At 37.9% G+C, this 22,558-nt stretch overlaps 4 protein-coding genes across 8 annotated transcripts; 2 read left to right on the top strand and 2 right to left on the bottom strand.

Annotated features, from left to right (window-relative positions):
- Window positions 1-27: 27 nt before the first annotated feature.
- On the bottom strand, window positions 28-3,834 carry mettl21cb (methyltransferase 21C, AARS1 lysine b). Its single transcript, XM_026913004.3, has 6 exons — window positions 3,539-3,834; window positions 3,119-3,264; window positions 2,838-3,004; window positions 2,621-2,738; window positions 2,140-2,411; window positions 28-1,834 (listed from the first exon to the last, which is right to left on the bottom strand). The coding sequence occupies exons 2-6, from the start codon at window positions 3,216-3,218 to the stop codon at window positions 1,715-1,717; spliced, it is 777 nt and encodes a 258-aa protein (XP_026768805.3). The 5' UTR covers window positions 3,219-3,264; window positions 3,539-3,834; the 3' UTR covers window positions 28-1,714.
- A 1,136-nt stretch (window positions 3,835-4,970) lies between these two features.
- On the bottom strand, window positions 4,971-8,798 carry si:ch211-160b11.4 (lectin). Its single transcript, XM_026913034.3, has 7 exons — window positions 8,705-8,798; window positions 8,515-8,565; window positions 7,796-8,047; window positions 7,500-7,582; window positions 7,186-7,323; window positions 6,978-7,083; window positions 4,971-6,731 (listed from the first exon to the last, which is right to left on the bottom strand). The coding sequence occupies exons 2-7, from the start codon at window positions 8,558-8,560 to the stop codon at window positions 6,664-6,666; spliced, it is 693 nt and encodes a 230-aa protein (XP_026768835.1). The 5' UTR covers window positions 8,561-8,565; window positions 8,705-8,798; the 3' UTR covers window positions 4,971-6,663.
- A 1,777-nt stretch (window positions 8,799-10,575) lies between these two features.
- Window positions 10,576-16,070, top strand: jam2b (junctional adhesion molecule 2b). Of its 2 annotated transcripts, XM_026912792.3 has the most exons (10): window positions 10,584-10,745; window positions 12,702-12,767; window positions 12,885-12,995; window positions 13,167-13,316; window positions 13,514-13,701; window positions 13,930-14,038; window positions 14,124-14,240; window positions 14,377-14,404; window positions 14,488-14,518; window positions 15,046-16,070. In XM_026912792.3, the coding sequence occupies exons 1-10, from the start codon at window positions 10,586-10,588 to the stop codon at window positions 15,082-15,084; spliced, it is 999 nt and encodes a 332-aa protein (XP_026768593.3). In that variant the 5' UTR covers window positions 10,584-10,585; the 3' UTR covers window positions 15,085-16,070. The 2 variants fall into 2 exon arrangements, with proteins under 2 accessions (XP_026768592.3, XP_026768593.3); XM_026912791.3 differs by lacking the exon at window positions 15,046-16,070 and having other exon boundaries at window positions 10,576-10,745; window positions 14,488-15,033.
- A 231-nt stretch (window positions 16,071-16,301) lies between these two features.
- On the top strand, window positions 16,302-22,528 carry gabpa (GA binding protein transcription factor subunit alpha). 4 transcript variants are annotated; one of them, XM_026946328.3, is made up of 10 exons: window positions 16,302-16,738; window positions 18,067-18,164; window positions 18,634-18,778; window positions 18,867-18,951; window positions 19,051-19,278; window positions 19,765-19,959; window positions 20,137-20,190; window positions 20,489-20,617; window positions 21,048-21,240; window positions 21,810-22,528. In XM_026946328.3, the coding sequence occupies exons 2-10, from the start codon at window positions 18,088-18,090 to the stop codon at window positions 22,072-22,074; spliced, it is 1,371 nt and encodes a 456-aa protein (XP_026802129.2). In that variant the 5' UTR covers window positions 16,302-16,738; window positions 18,067-18,087; the 3' UTR covers window positions 22,075-22,528. The 4 variants fall into 4 exon arrangements, with proteins under 4 accessions (XP_026802129.2, XP_026802138.2, XP_034160116.1 ...); XM_026946337.3 differs by lacking the exon at window positions 16,302-16,738 and adding an exon at window positions 16,759-16,997; XM_034304225.2 differs by lacking the exon at window positions 16,302-16,738 and adding an exon at window positions 17,017-17,227.
- The last annotated feature ends 30 nt before the right edge of the window (window positions 22,529-22,558 follow it).

Genomic DNA, 22,558 nt, shown 5'->3' with positions numbered 1-22,558 from the left:
CAGCCTTGTGCTGCAGTCTTCATGTCATTTGTGGCTGTTCTTCTAGTTTGGACCTAGTAGTTGCTGCCTGAAGGTGGCACTGTGAGCTTTAAAATGGCCTTTAAATTATGTGTGAGCCAAGAGAGAATGTCATAGATACTGGTTTTGGATGCTGTTAAAGCTTTTCCCATTTCACAGTCCCACAGTATTATATATTATGTAACACAAAACAGATGAATTTTAATCTAATGTAGTCCAGATGGAACAATTTTAAAGGTGACCATATTGAGCATTGTTCCATCTGGACCACATTTGATTACAATTCACCCGATTATATCCCAGCTTTGCATTATATCCCAACGTGATGGTCACTACAACAATGTCACAAGAATAACGGGAGAGGGGCAATGGCAGCTCCCTCTACCAGCTGCTGTGGAGAAACTGGGTTTTGGCATACTATCAGGGCAGATCCAAGATCTCTCTCTTGACCTGTAAACCCATAAAGCACAGATGAAACCTACATGACATGGTGACACTCTGATAGCAGACAATTTCATGGAAACAACTTCAGAATGTCTTTCAGGAATGAAAGAACATAAACAATGGCAGTTTTGGTGGTAGTTAGGCAGGTAGTTATGCAGTTGTATTTGCAAAAGATACTTGACCAAGGGTACTATTGACCTTCATTGGTTTTCTGTTGTGCTGTTTGTAATTACAGCCTAAGTGTTTTTTCATCTATGTATATACACATTGGCTACTTTATTGGGTACACCGCCATATTTGCACTATACTACTGTATGTCCAACTTGTCAGCCTCCCTCTACCCTGTTCTTGGAAATTGAACATTTGGGTGCTAAACCATATTCATAACGACAAGAGAAATAAGAACTGAGTGCAATTTTTCATTATTTTGTCATTAGGTACAAAACAAGCATGCTGGTTGTTTATTCACTTGGCAATGTTAAGGTGGCTTAAATATTGACGGAATCTCATTGTTTTTTACAACCTCAAGTTACCTTCAGTAAAAACATGAATCCATCTGGGTTCACCAGCTGCTTCAGCTGCTAAAGATTTTTTCTTTTTTTTTTTTTTTTTTTTTTTTGCAAGCAGGTTAGCTTTGCTTGACAACACTAGAGTATTTCTGGATAATATGGGAATCAATAGTAAGACACTTAAACTTTGATGAAATAGCCATGTGTTTATTGATAAACAGACTAATCAAAAATGTATTCATCTAAAATTCATATTTTCTTAGCATAGCCTAGGGCTTCATCTGTCAACATTGCGTAAAGTTTTTTTTTTTTTTTTTTTTTTTTTTTTTTCAGAATACAGAACTTTTTGTTTAATTTAGAACTGTGCAAACAAAAGTTATTAGATAAGTGTAAGTAATTAAACTTAAAATTAAATACCATTAATTCTTAGCTGTCATGTGGTGTTTTATGACTGATAATTTAAATATACACAAACGTACAGTTAATCATACAGTGTCATGCTTAAGTATTCACCCCTGTGGACTTTTGCAGTGGAATTAAAATGGACATAATTGAGATTTTTTACCTTTGTCAGACTAGATGTAGAATGTTGGTGGATAGCAATTTTCAAATCTTGCCACAGATTCTCAGTAGAATTGAGTTTTACAACTTTTATATATTTTAAATTTGTTATTTTGCAAATTATAAAGGCAAGTTTTATTTTTAATCTAGTTTTGTATTTCAGTTGCTGTCTTTCCTCACATTCACTCTTGTGCTGTGGCCTGGTAGATTCGTATCATCTCATCTGGAACCTCCACTAGCAGTGTGGTGTTGAAGGCCTTCTTGAAACTTTCAATGAAATTCAGGTCTGAGGAGAAGCGGATCTGTTCAAAATCAGAGAAAAATCTGATGAGCAAAATTATTAAATAATACATAGGCTAGTGTGATGTTACTGCACAATATACCACTCAGATGAAGGAACCTCAGCTACCTGTTTGTGTAGGTTTATTTTTTATTTTTATGTTAGATCATAGCAGATTTTCTATTTGGAAGAAGTGGCTGCGGCAACCTACTGTATATTGAATAAAGGAATTATATGGTCTAACTTTCACTAATGACATTTTAAGTAGGTACCCATTTCTCCCTATCCACTTCTGTCTTTTGAGCTTATTTTCTATCTAGTACAGACCTTGTTGGCCCAGAGCACGGTTGTTCCACGTTTGCAGAAGTGCTTCATGGTGAGTAACAGCTCATCCAGACAGTTGTGGTGATAGACAACATCTGCACATAGGATGTAGTCATAGTTATAGACAGAACTGGGAAAATTATGGTCCAGGTCTTCCCCCCAGGTCAGCTGGGCCACCTGAGGTGTGTACTTGCAGCGGCCCCGTGTGTTGCGTGAGAGATTGAAATTCAGATTGTCCACAATGTCAGGCAGATCTGTGGCTGTCACCCATGCACCTAGAAACAACGCAGCTCAGAAAAGTTTTAAGGAGAAGTTGCTTCTCTGGGCCTCATTATATGTAAAAGTAATTCATTCCTGGTACTGCCTTTTGTGTCCATTTTATTTTCCAATTTATTGTGCCTGAAATTTTTTATTCTGTTATATTTCTTAAATCTATGCTTCTAATTCTGGCACATTTTCTTCAGCGAATCTTTACGTCACTCACCCATTAAACAGGCCACGATGGACACCAGTCCTGTTCCTGCTCCTAGCTCCAGCACTGCCTTATCTAGCAGACTGACATGCTTGTGATTTGCTTCCAGGTACCTGCAGAGAGCCACTGCCTAAACACACATTATAACCAGTTCCCATCAAGTTAAGAAGGCCCAAACCTGTCTTTCTGTCACTTCAGTCATGTGTGTTTGTTTTGTGTCAGCTCTCACCCCAGGCCAGATAAGGGCACCATACGAGTCAAACGATTCGTGGATGCTGATCTCATGGCCACCAAAGCAAAACCTTTCTATTCCCAGTGAGTAGAAGATGCTAGACTCCCAGGATTTCCGCCTCTCAGGTGTCTCTCCAGCCATTATTTTGCTGTCCTCCGTATCCTCTGTGACAAAAGTAGTACATCAACAGAAATAAGCATCACACACCTAACATACCCTCTAAAACTCATTATAAAGAAAAAATTCAAAGGAAATGATTGTATATTATTTCCCCTTACTCTCCTGTGTGATGTTTGGCTGAGGTTTGATGTAATCTGGGTGCTTAATACTTCTGTTCTTTTGCCCACTTTTAAGGGTTTGTCTTCCACCTGTTGCCATTGTAGAGTCCACTTCAGGTATCAACTTCACTCAAGGCCAAAAACTGCTGTTGGCAAACACATTATTCATGTTTTTCATGAGTTCACAAAAAGGTTGTTTGAATTGTGCAGCTTTTTTTAACAACCTATGTGCAGAGTTTCTCTATATTTACATAATTTATTTACAACACAAAATGGAATTCATAGATAGCATTAATGACATGGCAGTTTTGCAATTTCAAAATATTATTATAATGTAAGTAACAAATTCTGTGATAAAACAACCTTGATTCTCACTGTTTGGCAAAACACACATAATCCACAAAAATTGTTCTCACTTACCTTCTAGTTGCTTCTTTCAGTCCCTTGTAGGAATCAACGCTCCCACAGTCCAGTTTAAATGGCTGTTCTTCCTAACTGTTGGCATCATTTGGGCATTGCTGAGTTTATAAAGCTGCATTATCTCCCGTGTTTCACCCATGGAATCACTGAGCTAATTTTAAGAGGCTCTACATATTAAAGAGAAAGAAGAGGGGAGAACAGGGCAGCCCACAACTACAGCTCTCTGGGTAAAGCTCTAACATGGGCACTGATCCCTCTGTAAAAAAAATAGCTATACCTGGTTGTACTTATGTAAGTAATAACAGTCAGGCATTTCCATTTTGCTTAACTTTTTGTAAACTGTTTCCATAGATGCTCTGTTTTATTATTCTTTTTCAAAGAGGCTTCTGTAATGCATCCTTCATTCCCATGCACACATAAAGACTAATGAAAAGATGTTCTGCTCTCTTCCACAACCAGATAGCTTTCATTAAAGCTAAAGGTAAATAATTTATAACAAGAAGTTATAACTAAAAATTTTTTTTAAAAAGCCTAAAAGTTTCCTTCTGGGTGCTGAGGTTAAGCTTAGGGTTAGATTTAGGTGTCAGCATAGCATTCATTTGCTGCATTAATAATTATATAAATGAATATAATTAATTCAATGGAGGGTCCTCACAAGGATAGTAAGACAAACGTTTGTGTGTGTGGCAGTGGAGGGGAATGCTACTGACACCTGAATACTGCAGCTATGTATCCAACTCCACTCTTAATACCTCCAATAATGAACATGTCAATACTTTAGCAATATGTTTACACATTATGTAAACAATTAATAAATAAAGATTTAAATAGACTCTATTTATAGATGCTTTATTCATACATTGTATAATGTCTAACAGACTGCTAAGTCAAATTTACCTCCTAACAGCATTAGCCAATAATAAACAAAACTGAGCTGCTGGACATACAGTTGGAAAATGATCAGTCCTGGGTGCTCAACAACTAATCTGAGCTCTGTACCAGGGCAATGTAATGACCCAATATGGATGCAGATGCAGTCAGTTAGGACAGAGCAATGGGCAGCTGTCTGGGCTGCTTTAATCTGCATTTGGTTTGTCGATCCAGATTAACTCCTCACTATCCAGCTAGAGTTAAATACAGTGCTTGGGTTACATTTAGTGTGTACATTCCACACACAGCAACTTGACATTTGAATGTGCAGGAAAATCTCAGGGTTAAAATATCAAGATAAGTTAGCTTTATGATACCACGACCACTAAAGGTAAACATTATTTACAAATACACTGTCATTTTTTATTGCCTTTTCTCTTCTCTTGAATTTATTTATAATAGGAGTTTATAACTACACATTGTATTTAAAGTTCTTATCACAAAAGACTGACAGATAAATAAGGTATTTGACCTTATTTATTGATCTCTTTTCCTGGTTCAACATCACAAGGTGTGTTTTGTACTTGAGGACATGCACAGATTTGGGTTTAAATTTTTACAGTAAATTTCTTTAGTGTACATTATTTGAGTTAACCATGACACTTTAAATGTGACAAATCATTTACGCTAAATGCATTTTTATTATTCTTTATGTGTTGTGTTGTTTTATTGTTTCTGATTTTGCTAACAGTTAATGATTATTATATTATATACATATACTGTACCATAAATGTTTGTGCTTAATTCTAATGTTTAATATTGTTTCCTGGTTTATAATGCCAATAAAAGTTTCATCCTTGAGTGTAATTTATTGAGCAATAGTATTTTGGATTTGAAGGTCAAATTAAGATTTCATGCATAATTAATGTGTTTATAATTCTTAAGTCTATATTTCTGCATGTAAGGGACAAAAAGGAAATATTTTTAATATGCATGTTTGTATATACTGTATTTGTGTCTGGGAGAAATAGAAAATCAAAGAAGTCATGTATTAATTTCTTTTTTAAATGACAAGATTATTTGTTGGTTCATCATTGCTGTAAATTCTGATACCCAGTAGTTCATAAACAGCTGTGGCAGTAGAATATAAAAACTGACTCAAACACAAGGACAAAGTATTTCCTTGTGGCTTAATTTATATCCATGTTTGTGTGTAATGATAAATTGATAGGGAGTGGCGATAAGCCTCATGCATTATTTTGACAGGACTGAGGTTACTTAAAAGCTGTGGCATTAAAGTATGCACCAATTTAATCAACACTTGCCACACACACACACACACACACACACACACAAGCAAAACAACCCCCTACGGAATATCAACTTCATCCTAGATACTGGTAATAGAAGTGATGTGTTTTAGTGAACAGTGATGATCCATGGTCTAATTCATCATGATTAACATAGGAGACTGCTGGTCTCAGAACAAATGCTCTTTCTGGACCAGTTGGCTGTCTAATTATCCTGCAGATGGCATGTAGAAACAGGAATTCTGGACAGGGTGAGAGGATGGAAAATGAAAATCCCAGGTGTTGAGATGCACTGGCATAGAACCACTGCTTGCTCTAAAGCCTTTAAGAGTTTAGGTAAAACAGTATAAGAAAGGACATATAGGAAAATACACAATTTACACCACTCGAGCATTGTGGCTGATTTACATTCATTTTTACAATATTGATCTGAAATGTTTGCTATTACACTTAAAACTTGACTACAATTTGCTAATACACCTGATATACTGTATATTCCCATTGTTCCTGATTCAAACATTTCGTGTTGTCCTGTGATGGTTATTACCAAATATAGTAAGAAGAATGTCTTTATAAAGCAGATATGACTTTATAAAAGTGATATTGCCCTATTAGGCAATTAAACCAAGTGCAGAATTACATTGTTAACGTTCACTTGAGAGTGTTATTCTATATGATTCCATATAGTGCATCATAAACCAGTTTGTACAAAATGAATATGATGTCAATAAATTGTTCAGTACATAGATTGAAAAGAAAATGTTGGTTATATACAAAGTAAATGAAAATTAGTTGTGTGAGATTATTAGGAACCTATTATTGCATCCATCTGGCGTGTTTCAACCTTTACTTATTGGCAATAAAAAAGAAACCCAAAAATTAAACAAGTTACAGCTTTGTGACAAAAAGATACAGGTGAATAGCTAAATTAGCTCTGGCTGACCCTTAGATAGGGTAGGAGCAGATGTAGGCCCGCAGATCCCAGCATGGCATGTCATTGAACTTTGAGTTGCCTGAAAGGAAACATTAGAATGGGGATGATAAGCTGAAAGAAGAACTCTGCAGCAGAGAAAACATCTATTTCATATTAAAATTGGCCTAGATCTATTTTAATAGATAACACAGTGTAAATATTTCAACGTTTATAGGTGTATTATTGCTGCATAACTATTGAGCTGAATGTAAGATTAATGATGGACATAGTAAGTGCTTTATTCTGTTTGTTGTTTATGCTATAAATTTTAAGGTTCAGTGCTTACTCAGTAACTCAACACAGTTTTCCACCCCAGCAGTGTTATTAGGCTCCCCAGGTAACCAGTCAGCATAGTTCCACTGTGCCCCATCAAGCCATATGAAACGTCCAGTCTGAGAAAACATTACAGAGAAAGTCATATAATGTGTATAAAATTATATTTTAATAATAAAAAAACTAAAACGTAAACAAGCATTTCTGTCACACAAACATACGTCTAGGTATCTCAGGCCTCCAATCCATGTACGTGTGTGACCCCCATTCCTTTCCATGAGCAACATCATGAGACCATGAACATAGCTGGAGGTCACCGAAGCTAAATGCCCATTAGGGAAGTGGTTCTGACAGTAGAACTAATTTAAAAACAGAGGCAACATTTTGACGTTAATCAGAGAATGTTCAACCAGTCCTTAATAAAATATAACTTATCTTTAGGAGCTAAAATTACAATTTTAAATTTGGTTCTAGATTCACTCTGGTGTAGAAGACAACAAATATACAAACACTCATTAAAGACATCCAGTGGTACCTCTGCATCATAGGCCCTCATAGGTCCACTGAAGAACTGGTAGCATTTGCCATCAATGATGAAGCCTTTACAAAGCTGCCTCTCTGTGGACATATGACAACCAGCATTTTCAGTGTGCACTAAACATTTTTATGTTTATTCTCTAGGCATTAAAACTTTCAAGACCGCTAATTTTACGTCAGTTATTTTATGTCAATTATTTCCTATATGTTTTGTTTGCAGTTTTTAATGCTTACTATAGTAGGTTGGGTTACCATTAGTTGATTTGTCTGACTAATCTTCACTAACTTCCTCACCTAGATGAGACTCTGAAACAGGTTCTATCTGCATCGGAGTTTTATTAGCATCTATTTCCTCTTGGTTGCCAAGAGGCTCTGGCTCCACCAGACTCTTTCCTTTAAAGGACCCATCCTCTTGCACTAGGTTAGATCTTCCTGGTTGCTCCTGCACAGATGACTCTTCTCTGAAAAAAGGTTTCAAATCCTCCTGCTGGTGCAATTCCAGGCCCTCAGATGGTACCCAGTCTTGAACAGGGAGACCTTCAACCACTGCAGACACAATAATGATAATGAATATTATGCTATTTGTGCATATAAAATAAAGTACAAACATTGCATCTGAAGGGGTGGTTTGGTAATATCCTGTTCAGGTTAAATAAGGCTTAATATTTAACTTGAGATGTTATTATACATTGTGTTATGTTTTGGATGACATTACCATAAAATCAATATAGGACTGCATCAAAAACATGGCTGCTGCATTTACACCTTATTGGACCTTACCATATTTTAATCATGTAAGTTTTATATATAAACACAGAAGGGTCATTATAAGCAGGCATAATGTTAAGTTCCTACACCTACTCTCCATCTCTCAAATGTTAATAGAACAGATATTGGACAATGTCTTGGATATATCTCCAATATATTGGATAAGTATTAGAAAGGGCATGTCTATCATCAACAGCATTCTATTTTATTTTATACCCAGATAAGTAAATAGGTTTAATTTGTACCTGCAAGACTCAGAAACAGCCAAAGATATGTCCTCATGATGTCCATATATCCTAAAAGAAACATACACAGAGAGGCAACATAGCATAATTAAGTATAATTAGGCTTGGTTATTTTTTATTTTAACATTTAGTTTCATTTGGTAGATAATTCAGTGCAAATGTATGTGAAAGAAATGTTTAAAGTGCTTACCTGAATCAGACTCGCTAATCTATGCACTTCTTTGTTTTTCTTAGTTCTAATCTCTTTCTCTTATATAGGTCTAGATGGTCAGCTTTTACAATCCTCCTTATCTGAACATTACTTAACTTCCTCCAAACAAAGGATCAAGATAGGTTTAAAGTTTAACATATATAATTACAGCATGTCCAATCAAGAAATAACAGTGTATCATATATAAATAACATTGTTTTCACGCTTTCTGGAACTTGTCAAGGTTTCTGATTTTATTTTTCTCTCAACTCACAATGCAGAAACTGGATAATTCTAACAAATCTAGCCTGGAATTATAAAGTTTTTGTATTCTTTGTCATCATTTAAAACTACAATTCTGATTATTATGCCGATAATCCTTAAGCAGCAAACATATTTACACAGTGTACTGTACTGCAACAGTCACCTTTAAGCAAGTTTCTGCAGAATTGGTATGTGTATGTATGTATGTGTGTGTGTGTGTGTGTGTGTGTGTGTGTGTGTGTGTGTGTGCAGAAGCATACCCTAGCCTTTGAGTGTTTGCTTAGCCTGCATGTTTGATATGTTTTCTCTGGTCTTCTCTTTATTCTGTACTGCACTGTCAATGTACTAGCCAATGCATGGTTTTATTTAATAAATTATTTAGAAATAAATTAAAATCAAAATAGATTCATCTCTGATGCATTTGCCATGTATTTGAGTTCCTGACAGCATTCATCAAAAGCATATTTTCATACATTTTAGACTTGGGTAAAAACTGTATTGTTCTACATTCTCAAAGTTTTCATGATCTAATTCTGCAAAACAAATTCTACTGTGGGATGACAGCTGACCTTGACAGCTGAGAAATGCAACAATAAAGGACAGCATCTCTGGTTTAAAATGCACAGTGCACAGTCTCACATCAGTGGCAAAAGTCCAGGTGCATGGTATAAAATCCCAAATATATTTATATATACTGAAGATCAAATCCCAAAAATATTATCTTAATTCTCATCTCTTCTAGCCTTAGGTACCCATGATACCAAACATATTCTGCTGTAAATACTGAATATATTTTACTGAAGACAAGCTACGTTTCCAGTTGAAGGCATCCAGGTGTAGGCGGTTTGAAAGTGATATTGTGATAAAGGTGGACAATGGACATGTTTATAACGAAAAATAAAGATGTTTTTCTGGATTTACAAGCAAACTTTGTAAAATAGAGTTACTGATTGTAAAAAAAAAACAAAAAACCCAAAGCTATTATTGAATGATAAAATTAAATCCGTGAGCTATTGCCTCATTTATGTTGTTTACATGCTTGTGAAAGTCTTAGGCTAAATAGTCGGATTGAGGTTGAGTACCCTTGTGTTTTATTAGCCAAAAAAAAAAAAAAGATATAAGTGGTATATGTTTCTTTTATTTACTTACAAATTGTATTCTGTACTATGAGTCCAGTGTTCATGTTTGTAGCCTATGTCTGTCTGTCTGTAAAAAAAGTATTTTTGCTCAGTGAAAAACAGTATAGGACATCTTTCAAATCTACTTAGGTAAATATTGCACATTACTGCTTTTCTTATGTTTAACTTGCCTTTAAATGACTTGATTTTACACAAGCTTGTTATGTTATTAGGCCATATTAAACAAATAAACATGGACGTAAATGTAATCAATAATACTGCTTGTAATAATATTTCCATAAACAATGACATCAGTAGTCACTGTACATACTCATTTTATAGATTATGTGATAATAGTTACACATAAAATGTGGATACACTACAAAATCCATAAATGTGATGCTAGGCCTTTAAAATGAATATTACAAATTAAAGTTCTGCTCGTCCACCATCTTTCTTAAACAGGCAAACTGACAAATCACTCTGTTCGAGCTTCTGAATGGTCTTAAAAGAGTCGTTTCAAATGAATCGGTTCTTTCGTGAATCGCCATCATTCTTTTGTGCAGCGTCCAGAAAACTCCTCGCTGTAGCTGAATCCGCAGGTTTAAAGATGACCCTGATGCGACTGCTCGTGTTCTTCCTTCTGCCCTTGGTGCTGAGTGAGTATAATGTTAAATCCTTCGTTTTATTACCGTGTTCACACGTATAAAAGAGCGGATTAGAAGTTATTCAGAATCATTTAAAAGCCAAAAGGAGCTGTGACTGAAGTAGCCTTGGTACCATAACACGAAATATACAAGAACCAGCTCCTTCTCTTATTAAAATCTGAATCACTAACAAGGTGAGTTTCTGAATAATTTTTCAGTTTAAACCACCTTAACTCAGACCATTAGACTTTTTTTTTTTTTTTCTAACTGATGTTCTAAATCATATGAGACATGACTGTGAGCTGTCATAACAGTATGCAGATGTTTAAGATTGTGGTTTGCATTTGGATGGACAGAAGCATGTAAACAGTTACAATTATATGTTGGAATTTTGACAGGTTGATGCACTGGACATGTTTTGTTCTCTTGGACAACTTTTTAACCTTAGTGTCCCTCTGTCTAGTGTTCGTTGGGCCATTAGAATAAGTTCTTTTAGCCTTTTTACTGCAGCTGTGGGCAACACTACAGACCCTTCTGTATGAGAGCACTGGAACGAGGTGAGAATGGGGCTAGTGTGACCCTCTGAAGCGAATCTGAGGCTGATCAGACTGTAGCCAACAGGCCCTCCACATTTCTTATCAGTGTTATGCATGCTGACTCTTCAGTACTGTTTATGCCCCTGCCTAACTCTATAGATAATGTATCTACAAAAAGATTTATAGTTTAGATTTAGATTCAACTTTGTCACAGAGCAGAGTACAAGTATAAAGCCAACAAAATGCATTTCTTCTTTATATAAGACAGTGTGTTTATCATTTGAAAAAATATTTGATAACTTTTACAAAGTAAAATTTCCCTTCAGATTTGAATTACATAGTGAATATTTGTCTCCACTAAAAGAAGGCTCCTTTTACAACTTCGTACAGCCATACAGTTTCTTTCTTTCCCAGTTTACTTTCAGTGTTCACATACTTTGAGATTATGGACAGGGCTCTAAACCTGATAAAAATGAGAAAGAGAGAGGACAGGGGTTATCTGGTCAGGCTTACGCAGTCCTCCTACCACACTGTCCCAAACCATCCATCAGACACACATACATTCCAGTGCATCCCTGTTCCTGGCACGGACACAGCAAGCATGAGAAAGTATGTTCACTTGTATTTTATGTGAGTTGTATGGCAGTAGGCTAATGTTATATATTCATGGAGTAAATAGTAGTTTCTCCCCTTATTGCTAAGTAGTCTACTGTCATACTTTCTAGTGTCAGAAATGGTAGCTATAATAACAATGAACAGATAGAGCAGGAGTTTAATGAGCATTAATAATCACAATCAGCTGCTATGTAGGTGAATGCTTTAAGGCGATGGTGTGGTTAGGTGAAGTGACTTGTGGCCAAGTATGGTGACCCATACTCGGAATTTGTGCTCTGCATTTAACCCATCCAAGTGCACACACACAGTAGTGAACACACACACACACACACACCGTGAACACACACCCGGAGCAGTGGGCAGCCTTTTTTTTGCTGCGGCGCCCGGGGAGCAGTTGGGGGTTCGGTGCCTTGCTCAAGGGTCTCACCTCAGTCGTGGTATTGAGGGTGGGAGAGAGCGCTGGTCATTCACTCCCCCCACCTACAATCCCTGCCGGACCCGAGACTCGAACCCACAACCTTCAGGTTCACCTTCAGGTTGCAAGTCTGACTCTCTATCCATTAGGCCACGACTGCCCCAAGGCCACGACTGCCCCATAGACCGGGGATGTCTGTCTATGTTCTACTGTTTCTACACAATTTTAAATGACTATCTAGGAATCAAATTCAGTATTTAACAATAAATAATTAGCAAGGAAGGAGAAATCTATACACATCTGTCAAGTTCTTCTTCCTTCTCTTTCTATTTTTAACAGTATTTCTGCACAGTGCAGACAACATATTTCTGTACTTATGCATTCCTCTTTTTCCTCACACAGTTCATGGCACCATTTCAGTAATTGTGACAACCAGCAACCCAGAAATGGAGGTCCATGAGAACACAAGTAAGTAAGCTTTTTTTGATGAACAACACTGACTATGTAGAGTTGGGTCAGTGTTCCAACATTAGGCCTTGTATTGTCTAAGCTTTAATGTCACTTTATTTCTTCTGATGGAAATAGATGCTGTTCTCTCCTGTAAGTTCCAGACGGAAAAAGAGACCAACCCACGGATAGAATGGAAAAAGAAAGGCCATGATGTCTCCTATGTTTATTTTGACGGTGAATTTACAGGTGAGTTTTTGCACATGTGGTTGTTGTTTTGTCTTTTAACAAAACCTAAGTTAAGAACAAGATTGTCTAATAAACAGATAATGATCTTGAGTTTTCCCCTTCACGTTTTATAACCTCATATAACCTGATGTTTTGTCTGGACTGCACTGACTTCCTAATCACTTTCATCAGGCTTGTTTAAAGGCAGAGCTTCAATCGATGGAGCAACAGTGACCCTGCATGGTGTTAATCAGAAAGACTCAGGGATCTATCACTGTGAAGTCACTGCACGCCGAGACAAGATCCGTCTTGGGGAGGTCACAGTCTCCCTCAATGTGCTTGGTGGGCTTATTCTCTCATTTTATGTCACTCTAGATTATAAAGACTTTATATTATGTGCCTTAAGTGTTTAGCCTATTTGTTCTGCTGAAAATTAACTTTCCCTACTACTAATACTAATGTAGTATTTTGTTTAGTTTTGAATGACTCTTTAGTGAAGTCTATAAAAATGACTAACCCTGCATGTGTCCCATGACCAGTACCTCCCCATGTTCCTTCATGCCACGTGCCTGAGACTGCAATGAGCGGCTCTGCAGTGGCACTGCACTGTGAGGACAAGCTGACTGTCCCCCCTGTCACTTACAGCTGGTACAAGGACAACAGGCCCCTGAGCGCAGCCCATCTCCCAGACATTAACTACAGCGTAGACAACAAAACAGGCACTCTGGTACGTTCTGAAATTGAAAAAGAACAGTTTAATGTTTGTAGTATAAAGGTGCAATTGTGCTTAGCTATACGGATGTACCCAAACACACACAAGCTCATTTCTAGTTCCCATGACACTCAACTTCTGCTTGCACCTTGATTGATTTTGACATTTATTTTATGATGACTTGACTTGTAACTCATCTCAGTCTTAACAATGGCTTCCTTTTGTCCTTAACTGTTTTATCAGAAATTTAAAAGCTTGTCAAAATCTGACGCAGGACAATACCGCTGTGAGGCCTCTAACAGTATTGGGCCACCAAAGAGCTGCGTGGGTCAACATATGAACGTCACTGAGTGTAAGTTATATAATGATTCATGGTGCTCAGCATGAGTGTCCATGTATACCAGTAATGCCATATGCTGTGTGTGTGTTTGTTTCAGTTGAGCTGAATCTGTCATTAGTAATAGCAGTTGGAGTGGGTGCTGCTCTTTTATTGCTCTCCTGCTCTCTGGCTGTTTGTATATGCTGCCAGCGAGGCTACTGTTGCTGCTACTACAGTGAGTGTTCCCTCTGTCAAAATCATATTACAGTTAAAAACATGCAATTGAGTTTTTTAATGATTTCTTGTGTTGCTGTTAGTCTTTTCTTGGTGATCTGTTCTAACTGCTTCTGCATTCTGCCATTTTTTAACAGATGAAAGGAAAAGAGGAAAACATAAAAGGTAGTACTCATAGTAATAGTAATAATAACAGCAGTAGTAATAATAATAATAATAATAATAATAATAATTTTATTACTTTTTAGAAACATGGCAAACTACAGCCCCCCAGCAGATGTAAGTACGCAGCATCTAATGCTGTCTACCTATTCAAAACCTTACTAAATTAACAGAACCAGGTGAGGCATGTTACCCTCTGTTGCTTTCATAAGATCTTTGATTTAGAAGAAATGACAGTAAAATCAAAGAAAATGAAAAATCAATCAATAAAATCAACTTTGAAAATCAAAGGTTTGGTTTCCTGGATTGAATTAAACCCTAATACTGTAGAATTGTCAAAAGAATTCATTTTAGTTTAATTCATTTTAGTGACATGAATTAATGAAATCATTTTAGAAATTACCCCTAATTGTGTTTCCCTTGATGAAACAGTAAGACAAAAATCTAACTGGAATCGTAGTAATTATTTGGAAAATGAGGCCTCCAAAATATATCCTAAACAAAGATATGTTGCAAGTTTGCGTATATTTAAATGGCCCTAGGCCCTAAATGCTAATGTCTTGCTCATGTCTTTGTGATTGAATCTAATTTTACTTAAGTTCTTCTTGCTGATCACATATACTGATCTTGCTTTCTCTTCTCAGCCTAAACACTACAAGCACACAGAGTCCTTTGTGATATAAAAAAGGTGTCTCCAAGATGTATTGGGTGCTGGTGTATGCTTATAAGCAATGGATTGCCAGTTTATTAGGTATACACATCTAGAAACTGATGAACTGCCAGCTCAGTGCACAGGCAATGCACCACCATGCTGATTCCTGGATCTTCAACCTGCTTTACCTCTTTATACACTCAGAGCTGGATGATGGCACTGGACCAGTCTACTACATCCACTATGATCAGGAACCGAGATTCCCTAATAAAATATCTCCAGCTTTTGGACATTGACAATAATACATGTGACTTCCCTGATAAATGGGCACAGACAAGCTGCAAGTCCCCCTAGTGGGAAGGTTTTATCACTGCAGGCCTAGCAGGAGCTATCACACATGACATACAGTTTTTACACTTTCACTGTGGACAAGTCAACATGATTATGTGCTACAGTTATGAAGTTTATGTGCAGGAAGTGTTTTTTTATTCTTAGTGGTGTTTTTACAGTCTGAGAAAAAAGCAGTTGTTTTATACTGTTGCAATATTGTGTGTGGAAAAGGAAGTGGGTGAGTAACAGTTTCAAAATCTTTTGCATGGATGACTGATCAGTTCAAATAAAATAAGGAAAAAAGCACACCAAAACTGGATGTTAAACTGATTTTATTCATTAGGCACAATTTCCAGCAGATGAAAATTCTGTGTTTATAAAACACCCCTGAAGTAAAAACATGATTTTTAAACGACTCTTCTTGGATTATTGTATTGTGTTATTATACAGATGTTTGGGTCAAACATGTTTACAGGATGAAGTTATGATTTGTTTAAAACAGCAAATTTCTAAACACATCAGTAAAACACTGATTTGCAGAGGATGATATTTGAGCTCAGTGAGGTCAGTAAAATGTTCATGTTTTGGGCGTTTAAGATTAAAATGATGATACTCAGAAACTAGGTTGTTAAAAGGTTGCTAACTTTCCTAATGTTACAGTGATGAATAAAATAGTTTTGATTGTTATTGAAGTATGTTGATAGGTCTGTACTTTTAAATAAACGTCTTACAATATGGCAATGCAAATTTAATCGGTTTAAAACTAGTCGTTTAGTAGTTATTTAGCCAGACTGATAGCTAATGCTAGTGATGCTAGGCTTTTGGGGGGCGTTTCCTAAATGCATTATTCATAGATATGAGATCCTAGTAGCTTTAATGAGGATAAAAGTGGAAGGCTTTTCCAAAAACCATGTTAGTTACTAACCATGTTACTGGGCAGTTAAAAAGCATTAAGCTACGTATTAATCTGCATGCATTCATTGTAAAAGTGTCAAATAAACAGTTCTGGTGAACTTTAACAGACATGACAGATTAAAGAAAACAAACTTTCCAGTCGTGTAAAGAGTGTGAAACGTGTATGTAAAAACGCGTCAGTTCAGCGTACATGGCCAGTAAACGCTGCTGAGTCAGTTTTATTTGAAATAAAGCCGGTTGTTGAGCTGAGGGCTCCCACAGGCCGGCTCAGGCCTCCTCCACATCCCCGCCCCCAGCGCGCTGCTCACCAACAACTAGCATCAACATTTAGTGAAGTTAGCACACACTAAGCTAGCCGCTTACAACCCAAGTCCTGAAAAAAAAAAAAAAAAAAAAAAAAAACTCTAAAAAGCTACAACACTTATCATTCCCAACAAGAGGTAAAGTATAATGCAACTCGTTTATATTTCTTCAGTTAAAACGTGCATTTATGTAAAAACTAATCGTCTAAATGTGTACTGTTATGTTATTAATTCTGGCCTGTGCTGTGTTTCCCGCTTTTTGTTGAAATTCCACTATTAGCTAATGCTAGTTAGCATTATGAGAGTTTACCATTCACACTAGCTAACCACCTAGCTGCTGTGCTAACAGTGGATGGGGACGACCCACGTAGCTACTCCTTAAGTGACTTCATGCCAGGTGAAGTAGCTATTATATATTCAGCATGGTGTAATACGTAACTGTGGTCTTCAGGTTACCGAAATACGCGGCAACGAAGTTCTTGTTAACGCGCAATCACAGCTGGTGAAGTAGCAAAGTCCTCGCTGTACATTGTCATACGTGTGGCCAGCTAGCTAGCAGAGTTACCAGGCGTGTCTGTTTCTCGTTAGCGTGTTGTCCTGATAAGCTAACCAGTAAACAAAGGCCAGGTACTTAATCCAGCATTGTAGAACACTGAAATATTGTTACCTGACCTCCAGACTACATTTACTTTCCGTATAAATGGGATAATTTGGAGCGCAGCGGCGTCCCGTTTCTTCAGCCCGTTTTCGGAAGTCTGACAGCGCCGCGCACTTTTCGCCAGGATTTCCGGCTGCTTTTACATTGCCCTTCTGTTGTTTTGTTTCCGTTTCTTCCATTTCCGTTCTAACTTTCCAGAATCAAAAGTGCGATGTGTGGCGATCGTTTAAAAGTTTCAAAAGTTTTCAAAAGTCACCGTTTACATAATTTTACTGTTATATTTTGAAACTCAAAACGACTCCAATATGGCAACTACGTTTGCATGTACTCGCGCGTCCTCGCGCTTCAAATCGTCGCTTTCTAACAGTGCTAAGCTACTGAATAATAACAAGCACCGCTGATCAGACTTTTCTGCTGCTCTATGAGTGTTTATTATGGCATGTATATGTCAGTTAGATGGTAAATAATCGTGATGGGCCTAGTCAGTGGCCAGGCCTCGGTTTTGCGTGAGAGTTGGAGGGGTTCAGAGAGGCGCCTCGGTGGTTCAGCAGTCTCCTCCTCTCCGCTCCCTCCATGGAGTCTCACAATAAGCCATGTTTAGAGGAACTTAAGTGAGCACCACTGACACGTCTGTCTGCTTCCTAAAACAAGGTCACAAAGGCATTCCTGGCATGCATATTATCTAAAAAAAAATAGCTACTTTAAACATAACACTACATTGTAAAAAGTTTTTTCTGAAGTATTATCTTTGACTGTTTTTTTTCTTTATGATCAAAAATGACTTAATTCTGTTGTTTTGGTTTGAAAGTGGCTGAATATCACTGGTAGAATGTCAAAAAGGGAGGCTGAGGAGATGATTGAGATTGAGATTGATGGACAAGAAAAACAAGAATGCTTAGAAGAAGGGTGAGTTCTCATTTTTTTTCTCAACTCCTGCTTTCAGCTGTGAAGATGTGTCCTTGCTTTTGCAGAATTTTATGAATCAGTGTTTCATCTGCTCAATACTATGACATAGTATGATATGTTTACATTCACAGCATTTTTATTAAGTTGTTATTCTTTTGCACTACCTGTGATATCAGACACTTCCACACTAGGACTGTGTACTGGTCGGCGCTGCACTGTCTCTTACTCTGCCTGTTGTCCTGTTTTAGTAGTTATTGTGCTGTCTTATGCTGTTTGTACGTGTACTTTATGTATTAATGTGTACTCTCATGTAGTTCTTTGTCGTTTTATGTAGTGCCATGGCCCTGGAGGAACGTTTTTTCATTTCACTGTGTACTGTACTACCTGTATATGGTTGAAATGCCCATAAAGCTGCTTGCCTTTACTTGACTTGACTTCAGTGTTCTCTTTATTCATGTGGTTTCTGTAGGATAGAGGAACAGACCATCACAGCAAGTGATCTCATCACTCAGGACATTGATATCAACGAGCCTGTTGGGAACCTGAAGAAGTTGCTGGAGCCTCGTCTACAGATTGCTCTGGATGGATATGATATTTGTCTGCAGGACATCCATGTGGGTTTTTATATATCCACTGCATTTATCAGTCTAGGTGTGTATATGAAAGTGTAAGTTGAACTCATCCTTGATTTGTTTCCTGCAGCTGCACCCTGACCACAGCCTTTTTGACCAGGGTGTGAAGACTGATGGCACAGTGCAGCTCAGTGTGCAGATCGTCACCAAACCAGGTATGTGCTTACAGCTGCGTCATACCTGCCCATGTTTTTACAAGAAGAGAATAATTATAGTATTTGCAAAATCTAATGCTGTGCTCACATGTCTTGTAGGTGAAGAGAAGTTGAATATACTAGAGATAGTGAAGCCAGTAGAGACAGTGGAGGTGGTGATAGATCCTGACGCAGCTGCAGGGGAGGAGGCTCACTTGGTGGAGGATGGTCAGGTGATAGCAGTGGAGCGAGCTGCCATTGCGGATGAGACCTCGGAACAGGTGACCCGATGGGCAGCCGCACTCGAGGGCTATCGCAAGGAGCAGGTCCGACTCAGTATTCCTTATGGTGAGTGCTAGGCCCCCAAGACCATATTTTGCTGTATTATTCTACCATCCCACAAATAAAATTAGATGTATTTCTTGTTGTATTTCTGCTTGTTTCTTCACATGTGCAAATGGTAAACTTTGTAATGTGCTAACTAACTGGCTAGTATTAACTAATAACAGGGCAGCACAAAATAGAAATAAACTGCACATTTTAAGATGATTATTAATTATATTCAATAAATACACTCATGGTAGCTTTTGAGTTTTTGCTGTACAATTGCACAGGCTCATAAATGCTATTCAAATAAATACAGTGCTGCTCTTGTTACATTTTGTTAATTTTGTTTGTAGAAATTGAAAGATTGCATTCAGTTTGGATTAAATTTGTCTTTCATTTGGAATCTCCTTTTGTCAAGGACAGAGCGATGATTTTAGTGTCTGCTGCACCTGACATACTGAATTGCAAATACTGTATTATAACAATATTGCTCTGTAATTGTGGCAGACCCAGTGCAATGGACGGCAGATCAGGTGATCCACTGGGCAGTGTGGGTGATGAAGGAGTTCAACATTGAGGAGATTGAAGTGGGAGGCATCCACATCCCGGGTCGGCAGCTGTGCGCGTTCAGCCAAGAGGAGTTTCTCCAGAGAGTGCCCAATGGAGAGATCCTGTGGAGCCACCTGGAGCTGCTGCGCAAATGTGAGTATCTGATGCCTGCATGTGTGTGCATATGTGTGTTTTATGTGAGTATTGTAATAAGTTGATTATTTTTTTTTTTATTTTTTTTACTTCAAGTACACTATTTCTTCTGTATAAGATTGAATGTGTCTGCGATGTGACATTTTATTTCATATGTATTTTTCATGCTTGATGCAGATGTTCTGGCAAGTCAGGAGCAGGGACAGGAAGCAACAGTCACTATTGACCAGCGTAAGTATCTCCTTTGTGACATTTTTACAGTACATGCAGTGGCCCCTGATCAACTTAAGCTGGGACAATGAGTTTTGTTTCATCTGTACATATGGTCAGTTATGCAGCCAACAGTAATTTAAACAGTATACAACAGTAAGCAACAGTAAGCAGTATGTTAGAATATATACAGTTATGTTAGATAATATAGTTAGATTATGTGATTTAACTTAGTGCATTTTTATGTGGCTCATTGAAGGCTTGGTCTCTCCTGACCACTTTCATCTAAATTTCCACTCTTCTTTCACTTGGCCTCCAGCTGTGCAGATCATCCCTGCGCCTGTACAACAGGCCCCACCCACAGCCATTAAGGTGCAGAAGCATAACAAAGTGCCCCGAGCTCCACGCATCTCCGGAGAGGAGCGCAGTTCACCTGGCAACCGTACAGGTAACAGGCAGTCGGAAACCTTGCACTTAACAATGTTTAGATTTAAATGTTTACAATTAAAAATTGTGTTAAATGGTTAACTCTCGTGGATTGCTTTTTATATTTATGTAGATTGGTGGTCATGTTTGTTACCACAGATCACATTTTATCTACTGAAAACATTTATTTAATGAAAAAACTTTGCCTTTTTTTTTTTTTCCTTCATGAACATAATTTACATTTACATTTATAGCATCTAGAGCAACTTAGAATCATCTCATTTATACAACTGAGCAGTTGAGGGTTAAGGGCCTAGCAGTGGCAGCTTGGTGGTGCTGGGATTCGAACTCGCAACCTTCTAATCAGCAGGCCAACGTCTTAACCACTGAGCTACCACTTCTCACATCTTATGCATTTTATGCATTATGACTGTTTGTGTCACTCCTCTCAGGTAATAATGGACAAATTCAGTTATGGCAGTTCCTGTTGGAGCTGCTGACTGATAAGGATGCCAGGGACTGCATTTCCTGGGTTGGGGAGGAGGGCGAGTTCAAACTCAACCAGCCAGAGCTGGTGGCTCAGAAGTGGGGTCAGAGGAAGAACAAACCAACCATGAATTACGAGAAGCTCAGCAGGGCCCTCAGGTTTGTTTAAAACCTTGTTTTTGGTATAGAGTTTTGGCAGTATTTTATTTCAACATGGTTAAATCAAGTCTGGGCACATCCAGTGTAGTGACAGTGCAAATGTAGCCCAGGGGGGAACATAGGCTGCCAGAACTACAACATGCAAGAGTAGAAAATCATTCAAAGCACACAATTTTCTTTCACCTTAATAAGGGGTATAAGTAGCAAATGTTTGGCAAACATTTTGATCTATCTTGCTTGGAGTCAGTAATTTGTTTAGTAGTCAGTTTGCTGCGTAAGTTTATTTTTAAGTTCATTAAGTGTACGTTTTATGTTGTTTAAGTTTAATGGGGTGATATGCAGTCTGTGCGATCAATCTTTATCTGTTTACTGATTTCATGCTTGCCATAATGCCTTTAATCAGTAGCTGCAGTGAATTTAGGTTATGAAATACTATAGAACTGTATCTGTCATTATGCAGCATGAGGGTTATAGCCTGCAGATGTAAGCTCCACCCTCAAATTTATGACTGTCTCTCTGCACATCCTTAATGTCTCACTACATCCTAACTGAATCCATCTCTCCCACAGATATTACTATGACGGAGACATGATCAGCAAAGTGCAGGGCAAGCGCTTTGTCTACAAATTTGTTTGTGACCTGAGAACTCTGATTGGCTACAGTGCTGCTGAGCTCAACAGCCTGGTGACGGAGTGCGAGCAGAAGAAACTGGCACGGGTGCAGCTGCACGGCATTGGGCAACCTGTCAACACGGTCGCCCTGGCAACGGCCTCAGGACAGCCAGTCACCACCGTCACACTGGCCACCGCTGCCACATTGGAGAAGGACAGCTGAATGGGAGGGGTTATGTGAGATATGATGTGGAGAAGGGAAGGGCAAAGCATGGGCAAAGACTTTGGGCAGGACAAGTGCATTTATGAATGGGTGTATGTGTTTTATGAGTGTGTGTGTATATATAAGAATGAGTGGTAAGGGACAGTATAGCAAGTCCCACAAGAGAGCATGATTGGGGTTGTGTGTGTGTGAGAGAGAGGAAAAAAAGAGATAATGAAATTACTAATGACCATATTTGAGCTTTGAGTTTGTGTATGCTTCTTCTCTGACTGCAGGGTAGCATTGGCTGCATTTCCATTGTGTATATACTCTGTTTTTGATAGCCTCAACGGCAATGTATTTTGATATTTTCCATTTCTAAATGATTTTTTTTTTTTTTATTTTGAGGTTGACTCCCTCAAGGTGAGGTACTTTTAACTGTCCACCAGGGGGAAATAAAGAGATAATTTTTGAATGGCTTAGTCTGATCAATGTACCTCTCACA

Source organism: Pangasianodon hypophthalmus, chromosome 5 (assembly GCF_027358585.1).
Source record: "Pangasianodon hypophthalmus isolate fPanHyp1 chromosome 5, fPanHyp1.pri, whole genome shotgun sequence".
Lineage (NCBI taxonomy): Eukaryota > Metazoa > Chordata > Actinopteri > Siluriformes > Pangasiidae > Pangasianodon > Pangasianodon hypophthalmus.
Note: the sequence above shows the minus strand (reverse complement) of the source record. Positions and strands in the feature narration are given on the sequence as shown.

Coding starts and splice junctions, on each gene's coding strand:
- mettl21cb (XM_026913004.3), bottom strand. CDS start 3,218: ATGGCAACAGGTGGAAGACAAACCCTTAAAAGTGGGCAAAAGAACAGA. Junction 2,739..2,837: donor GTGCCCTTATCTGGCCTGGG/GTGAGAGCTGAC, acceptor ATGTGTGTTTAG/GCAGTGGCTCTCTGCAGGTA. Junction 1,835..2,139: donor CCGTGCTCTGGGCCAACAAG/GTCTGTACTAGA, acceptor GATTTTGAACAG/ATCCGCTTCTCCTCAGACCT.
- si:ch211-160b11.4 (XM_026913034.3), bottom strand. CDS start 8,560: ATGGACATCATGAGGACATATCTTTGGCTGTTTCTGAGTCTTGCAG. Junction 7,583..7,795: donor TGTTTCAGAGTCTCATCTAG/GTGAGGAAGTTA, acceptor ATATGTCCACAG/AGAGGCAGCTTTGTAAAGGC. Junction 7,084..7,185: donor GAGGCCTGAGATACCTAGAC/GTATGTTTGTGT, acceptor ATGTTTTCTCAG/ACTGGACGTTTCATATGGCT.
- jam2b (XM_026912791.3), top strand. CDS start 10,586: ATGGTCTTAAAAGAGTCGTTTCAAATGAATCGGTTCTTTCGTGAATCG. Junction 14,039..14,123: donor ACATATGAACGTCACTGAGT/GTAAGTTATATA, acceptor TGTTTGTTTCAG/TTGAGCTGAATCTGTCATTA. Junction 14,405..14,487: donor AAAAGAGGAAAACATAAAAG/GTAGTACTCATA, acceptor ATTACTTTTTAG/AAACATGGCAAACTACAGCC.
- gabpa (XM_026946328.3), top strand. CDS start 18,088: ATGTCAAAAAGGGAGGCTGAGGAGATGATTGAGATTGAGATTGATGGA. Junction 18,779..18,866: donor TTTGTCTGCAGGACATCCAT/GTGGGTTTTTAT, acceptor TGTTTCCTGCAG/CTGCACCCTGACCACAGCCT. Junction 20,618..21,047: donor TTCACCTGGCAACCGTACAG/GTAACAGGCAGT, acceptor CACTCCTCTCAG/GTAATAATGGACAAATTCAG.